Source organism: Cystoisospora suis (genome assembly GCF_002600585.1).
Source record: "Cystoisospora suis strain Wien I chromosome Unknown contig_988, whole genome shotgun sequence".
Lineage (NCBI taxonomy): Eukaryota > Apicomplexa > Conoidasida > Eucoccidiorida > Sarcocystidae > Cystoisospora > Cystoisospora suis.
The window spans coordinates 1-7985 of NW_027153789.1; the positions used below are offsets into that span (position 1 = coordinate 1).

A 7985-nucleotide genomic window follows, 5' to 3' on the forward strand; every position below is an offset into this window, starting at 1 on the left:
CGTTCGAGTCGCTCTGGGCTCATTTGACTCGTCTTTCCACGATGCGAACAACACAGTCCATCCCGCCGCGAGAGGAAGTGTCTCCCCCGAGCTAATGCACCTGCGTCAGTAGGGTAGAGTTTGCAGTTCAGGGCCTATGGCGCAATGGTAGCGCGTCTGACTCCAGATCAGAAGGCTGGGCGTTCGAGTCGCTCTGGGCTCAAGGAGGTGGTAAGATTTCAGATGATTTCACCTTGAGCAAGGTAGGCTTTGGCGTCCGCGTTCTGGCAGGCCATGCTCTTGGCCCCACCAGAGGAAGTTACCTGTTTTGTCTTGCATGGCGGCATCCACTCTCGCCCTTCTGCAGTCTGGCGCTCCCCCAGCGACTTAACGCGCAGGTGCCCCACAGTTCGGTCTGGGGATCGAGATAACGACTGGCTAGGCCAGAGTCTGCGTGCTCTTTTTTTTGGCGAGATGGTCCGAAGAGACAACTTGTGCAGTAGTGACGGCGTCCTCTCAGAAGGCGATGCTCCGCTGCAAGGAAAACCGGCTCCGATCTAGGAGAGATGCGAGGAGCACACGCGGACCCGGCGATATTACTCTCGGAGAACGTAAGGCCGTTCGTCCTGTTCGGCTTGCCGATGAGCGCCACAGCACGGGGGCCTCGCCACCGATGTGCACTCGCAACAAGTGACAGCCTTCACGGAGTGTGCGACGTGGACACCGGTCCACTTATGTTAAGCATACTGTGACATCCTTCTGTTCCTGATGTTGGCTGGCAGCCGGGCGATAGTAAGGATGAAAATCCCTCCAGCCAGCCACTCTCTGAGTACTTAGCAGATCGTGGAGCCACAGCTTCTTCGTTCGGCATCGGGCGTTGATCTGCTGAAGAGCCGGACTGACAATCGCGCAACACATTCAGGACAAATACTAGTGGCGCTGAGACACAGGGCGCCCCCGGCCACGATCATCATTTCTTTAGCAGCCTCATTTTCATTGATTCACTACGCAACCTTGATTCACTGTTGCAGGTACTCTAGGCGGACAGAAAACGCTCTTCGAAATGGGTTGAGAAGCCTTCATCACCTGTGTAGACACCTCCCCTGTCACACCAGGAGAGCTCTACAGGGAGCGTGTATCGTATCTCTGCATGACTCGCGGTACCTATCCTACAAATAGGTATGCCAAGGACCAGGTGTGCAATGGACAAAACTGCCATCCTGCCCGGCAATGCCCTGTTGAGATGCTGCTATATCTCTTCCTCTTCCAGGTGTGTTCTCGCTTGTAAAGGTAAAGACAGGGTCGTGCCCCACCATAGAAGTCATACCTCTCATAGCTCATTCCCGCAAAGCAGGAGTGCTCATCCTTGATTGCGATGGTGAAGTGTGAGTGCCTTTAGAGACGGCATCGGCACCTGAGGGGTACTGCTGTTGCTTTATCTGCACGTACCTATTTCCCGAGAAGAATTTCAACAGTACGACGGATAGCTAGCAGTTATTACCCACTGCCTTGCTAGCGTCGTAACGAGTATGTGCACGGTCTCAGTTACAGTCATACAAACACCCAAGAGAAGCACGCCTAGCTGGGTGCTGTTCGCGCTTTGTTTAGCCGCCAAAAGGTTTCTCGCCATGATGACGAGGGCTGGTGGCATGTTCTTTCTTATTCTTTTGAAGTGTTGAAGCACCTGGGCTCACGCACTTGCTCTCAAGCCGATTGTCAGTGTTTTTTATTGGTTTCTACGGTTACTGACACCTACGTTTCTTACGCGTCCCTGTGCTTCCTCATACGCCCTGCTCCTCCTCTGCTGAGTGCGGCGTGCCACGCGTAACATCCCTGAACCCTTGCTGCCGACCGTAGTGTTATAGTCACGACCTCGTGAAGGGGAATAGCTCTGTCTCGTATCCAGACTGGGTTCCTCTTCGGTCTACTGTGTCCCTCACGCCATCAATCTCCATCTTGATGACTTGAGAGATACAGCACCACGATCTCTTCTTGTGCAAGTTCGCTAATGTACGTAAGCCGTTATCTCGGTATACGACGCAAAAGTAACTACGTATTCACCGAGATGCAGACGCAGAAGCATCTTGTCTGGACCTGTGAAGATATGGACAAGATCAGCTGGACTCGAGAAAGTAATCGGATGCTCAACAGCGGTTTCCCTACCGTCTTTATCCCTCATCGAAGCGGAAATAACTAGACAGACAAACAACAGACAAACTAGCCATCTCCATTCTTCACTTCAAGACCACAAGTACGTCACTACCAAGAGCGAATGCTCTTTCCCTCAACTACCGGGAGTGGCACAGCGCGTACGTACATCGTACTGTTCAGGATGACTAGTTCACACAGGTCCCTCATATTGATCCGGATCTTTCAGACAGTTTTACCTTCGAAAACAAAACGGCTGGATGCTGCTGGGGGCTGAGCCGAGCTCTTACCCTCCTCACTCCGATACACACACAGCAGTGTGTCTCGCAAGCATCCATCGATGGAGAGGCACATACAATTGAAACACTAGCAACCGGAAGCTCCGGGAGACAACAACAAAACGAAGACTTCCATTCAGATTCATGTCTTGCGCATGCACACGTACTGGCGGTTTCTTTGTCTAAGCCTCGGATCTACACCATCCTGCCTCGCCGTCGATAGGTAGCTACCTACTTCTGGGTAGAATAGAAATGCGTAGTACTGGCGTACTTGACGAACTCAGGCGAAAACGAAAGATGAGAAGTTTGCTCAAGAATCTACACTTAAACATAAAAGAAAACAACATACAGGAGATTCTCGGGGAGCTCCTGCTTCTTTGCCCCATACTTAAAGGGAAGAAGAAAAGATCAGGGAGGTCCATCAGAGCCTCAACGAACCAGAACAAGATGAAGCATTCCTTCACCCTCACATACAGACATTTTTTGTCTCCACACAAAACCCTCCACGGTGTATCCCTCTCTCTAAAGGCCGCAGCGGATCGAGCGCGGTTCTCCTGCTGTCACTGGCGCAGTTTCTGCTGCGTAACAACGCGTCTACGAGATACACGGACCGTCGCCGGTCAGAGGAGACAGTGGAACTACTCAAGGATCTTCATCACCTTATGGGAAAAGGCTGGGCTGTATATCCACCTGATGACTGAAAACAAGACACACATGTGCGCAGTTTCAGAACACAGGAGAATAGAGCACCTTTGGAAGAAGTGTATACCTATGTGTTCATTGCAAGTTCGTCATATATAGATAGAGGACAGACAGTTAAGACGTACATCTCCACCGGTGTTTCGTCTTTCTATCTATCTGCAGTTACTACTACGCGCGAGCCCGTTAAGTAACAACCGACAGTAGCTGTCGAACTCTCTTCTACACTAATCCCCTTCACCACGTACTCTCAGAGGGTCACATCCACCTACGACTCTCTCACATGTGACCGACGTACGTATATATTCACATATGCATGTAAATAGCTCTCCCGCCTACTAAATATTCGGTTCAGAAACCTACAGACGATCTCTGAATCAGACTCCTCTGCTCTTTAAGTATACCTATCTTTCCCATTCCACTAACGCCTCTCCCTCTCCTCTTTCTTTCTCCTTGATAGACACCCTCTCCTTTTTCTCACCATCTCAGCATCGTCTTGTTTCTCCAGTGAAGTCGCCACCGCTTCAGTCCTTTCTTCTCCTTCTTCCCCACACCCTTGTCGTCCTTCTCCTCCTCCCCCACCAGTATGGCGTATATCCCCAACAACCTCTTCCTCTATTCTATTTGGAACGACATGCTGGACAAATGAAAGGCCCGTAGATAGAAGTCCGAGCCTCATCATGTTATCACACCCGCCCCCTAGCCCTCCTTCTCGTGCTACGCCCAACCTCGGGAGAGAGGAAAGCACGTACGGATCGACGCCTCCTACTCGTCCTCCTCCCGTCCCTCCAGAAAGATAGTAAGAAGTTCGTGTCGATTGTCCTGCTCCTCCTCCTATAGAGGAAGACCCTACGACTGGTGCGCTTCCCTGGGGGGTATGAAGAATCGGAGTGGCGCTTCCAGAAGAACGGTATGATGTGGGAAACGCACAGGAAGAAGGGGAACAAGCTACATATGCGCTACCGCTCCCGCCGGGACCTGCTGTGGGCGGTGTGCCTGACTGGCATATACTACTCTCAGGCGGAAGAAAGAATGAAGTACTGGTGTTGCCTACTCCCCCTGGTGACGGTAGACCTGCCGACAGAGCTCCCAAAGGAAGTGTATCAGCCGCGGAGAGCCATGCCTGTTAGAGAGGAAGGAAGACAAGACAGGCGGAGGATATTCATTTAGAGACAGCTAACAGAGACGAGGGGGAAATACAGATACATACATAGATAGACCGATTTACTAGATGACGGCAGATACAACAAGCACCGCGGTGCTGACCGAGAAAACAAATACCCGAAAGAGCAGGAGAACTGCAATGAATGGAAGTTGCACGCGGCTGCGTATTCGGTAGCTTATTCATCTTTTCATTTCCTCCCTTCAGTTCATGAAAGGGGACACACACGTACTGCATTTTCCGAAACAAGAGAGCCATGTCAAGAGGACATGTGTAGATCGAAGAACAGGGAATGAAAAACATTCCACAGATACATATGGATATCTACGCTTACATAGGGATATCGAAGCCAGTATACGTATGCAGTGGTGGTAGTCGTAACCAAACAGTCGTTGAGTGAGAGAAGTTGATCACTTCATAGTCATACATATCATACGCAGATTACGCAGGAGGGGAATGCATGAAGCTTTAGCCTTGCTGCTTTCAATACAGCCTAATAACCCCCATCTTATACGAAGCCAATACGACTGAAATCTCACAAGACAGGCGGCCTCAAGGGGATATCTATATGCGCAACACCCAGACGTACACTCTAAAAGGATACCCTTCTCACAATAGCTGTTCGCACAGGTCTGTTCTCTGTCCCTCTTTCCTTCCTCTTCTCTAACGCCGCAATCTATGAAGGAAAGGACACATTGAAATGTCTACACTCTCTACAGAAAGAATTTCTCAATCTAGGCCTTCTGTACAGAAGGCCTAGGTTGAGAAATTCCACGCGGATGCATTGAGATTTCAACACAGTGTTTGAGTGCCAGTGTGGTGAAAAAGAATTTGAAAGAGACAATTCGTTCTTCTGTTTTTCTCTTGGATCCACTACCAGTCAGCGAGCCACTAAGATCGTGGCCATAGATAACGACCATCCCGAACCTTCTGACTTACTTTCGTAGTAAAGCGTTGTGTAATAACGTGAGAGATGTCATAGAACTGAAGCTGTTGATGACGTTCGCACTGAGAGAGTGTAGACAGCGTTTCTACAAGACTACATAGGGCCGATTCAGCTGTCTTCAGCAAGGGGGGAGTGGCCATGACACTACATAAACTCTTCACCTGCGTTGACAACATTCATATGAGAAGAAGAAGATCGAAGAGGAAAAACGATTCACTCTACCCAGAGATGAAGAAGGGAAGAGAAGAGAAACACCAAGTCTCTTTATCATGATGTGTAGCTAATATAGACACTTCAATAGCTCAGCCGACCAGGCACGTACTATTGAGTACCACGGTTGAAACCAATCACTTGTCTTTGGCGAGAAGAGAGGAGAAGAACTTTGAGAGGGGTGTGGCAAGCCTTGGTTTCTGTAGAGATAGCGGAGTTGAGAACCGTGGAGTCATGAACAGATGTCGTAGTAATAGTTGTTGTTGTACGGAGGAAGCGGAGTGAATATAGATGAAACTATTCGAAGACGGAGCCAGTGGACATACACCTGGAAAAGAGCCATGTCCGCCCTCCCGGTCATTCCCTTTATATGAGCTGGAGCAGATGACTGTCGCATAGACGATTTCTCGTACATCAGCAGCACAATGCAGACGCTACGACGTCTCAACGCTACACAAATATACGCGTGGATGTATGGAGCTTTTAAGTCATTCAGAATACTTGGTGTATAGATATCCATGTTTGTATATGGATACAGTTTTCGACCTACCTGCCTCTCCCGTATGATGTATCTATCTCTTTATTTCCACAGAGATACGGATGGACTTATACGCACAGAATCCTGCTAGTGATGTATACAGCAAGCAAGGACCTTTTCTGAATCGGTATGGAATGATGTGGTGACAAGTAGAACCAACCGCTGAGGAAGACAGACTGACAACACGTGTCTCTTTCTTTACTCCTCTCACCTAATACGTAAACATAAACAAAAAAACACCCTACCCATCCCCTTCCCCCGTAGTAGGTCTCCTGTCTCTTTACCACCCCGTCGTGTCTCTTCTGCCATCCGTCTAACCTTTCATCTCACAGGCCACCTGTCTCTCCACTCTACGTTACAACCTCACTCACAAATCACCAGTCACACTAGCTGACGGCACATTCTCATGCTACCCAAGACAGTAAACAACTCTACGCCACTGCTCCTACTACTACTACTAGAAACAAGTCCACTGTTATCTCTTCTCCTTTTCCTCTTCTTCCTCTCTCCTACCTTCTCGATTGCCTTAGAAATGAACAAACATACAAGACAGGTAGGTTGCGCTCCCCGGGAATGCTCTTACCTGTCCGCACAACTGTGAGATTCTCTTGAGTTTCACAGTGGGGTCACTCGAAGGCATGCGCAAAGAGTTCAGTCTCTCACGGCTAGCCGCTCCTTCATATTGTACAGGGCCAGGATTACAGAAACAATCTCCTAGAGCCCATTCTGCACGTAGTAAGGCGAGTTGACGGAAGATACCTCCCTGAAGAGAAAGCTTTTGCAAAGGAACTTCAACCCGGAACATCATATTCACGGCAGCGGCTGTTGGTGCAGGTCCAACAGCAGCGCTACTGTTGATACTGGTATTCCCGGCGCCACATGTGAAGCTGATGGCTGTTGACGAAGATGGATGAAGCGGATGAAGAGGCGTAGAAGAAGAAGAGATTTCTCCTGTCGATGATGGCAGTTGTCCTGGAAAAGAGAAGAAGAAGCAGAAGAAGAAGGCGGGGATGGAGATGGAAGCGCGCGGTAAGAACAACAACAAGACAAGGGGTAGGTAGGTGAAGATACAGAAAGGAAACAAAAAGAACAGACCAAACTGATAGACACATAAGCTCTCGGTGTCATGAGAGGATGAATTGTGTTGTTTCGACTCGCACCTTCTCGTCCATCTCTTAAATTATACAGATATCGCACTTTCTATTCACAGGTTATCCAAGTAAATAAAGGGAGAGGTCGTCCACAGCTAAAAGAGCCTGGACTCTGTTTACTGCGTAACACCTCTCTCTATTTCTATGCATGTCTCTATACATATGGACATGAATATCACGGTGGGTTTGTGATACAAGTGTTCGCTTGTGTATGCATAAAGATTGTCACGTAGAGATGTTGTTCTCCTATCATCATCACACATACCCATGTAGCTATCTAATGTGTCTTTTCTCACCGCTGTTCATCCAAGTCTCCCTATCACCCTCCACTCCATTCCAACTTTCCAAAAATCTCTCTACCATGTCCACACTAGGTCCAGAAGATCTTTCATCAGACCCACCTGTTTGTTGTCCCCTGCCATCGTCAATGCCATCCTGAAAGAAGCGCGCACCAGAAGGCATTTCACTGCTTCCTCTATCTGCAGGAGTCGCACTATGACGATGAGAGCCTCCAACTGAAGTTTCTGCCTCTCCGCTCCCTGGGTCATGGCTTGACAAGGTGAGACCCAAGGTAGAGACATCTGGATGACCGCTACTTTTGATTGCATGCGATCGATTCTCAAGTGGAAGTCTCGGAGAAAAAGAGGGAGACTTTCCCTGAACAAAGTATCCAGAAGCAGAGAACGTTCCACCCCCTGTTGTCGATAACACCCCACACTGTCCTCCTCCTATTCGACCAGAAGCCTCTTCTTCTCCGACTATACGACTCCCTCCTCCTCCTCCTCCTCCTGATGCTGTTGCTGGGTGACGATGGTGATGATGATGATGGTGGTGATGATGGTGATGATGATGGCTAAGTGTAGTCGCTTGTACT

The 7985-nt window shown here is 49.1% G+C and overlaps 1 protein-coding gene across 1 annotated transcript; it reads right to left on the reverse strand.

Moving 5' to 3' along the window:
* Nucleotides 1-2313: 2313 nt before the first annotated feature.
* CSUI_002330 (phosphofructokinase domain-containing protein) lies at nt 2314-7963 on the reverse strand (the record flags this gene model as incomplete). The annotated part of the gene is made up of 5 exons (XM_068062532.1): nt 2314-3102; nt 3586-4227; nt 5206-5373; nt 6544-6932; nt 7513-7963. Coding segments are annotated over 5 exons (1692 nt in total), but the record flags the coding sequence as incomplete, so codon positions are not given.
* Between the last annotated feature and the right edge of the window lie 22 nt (nt 7964-7985).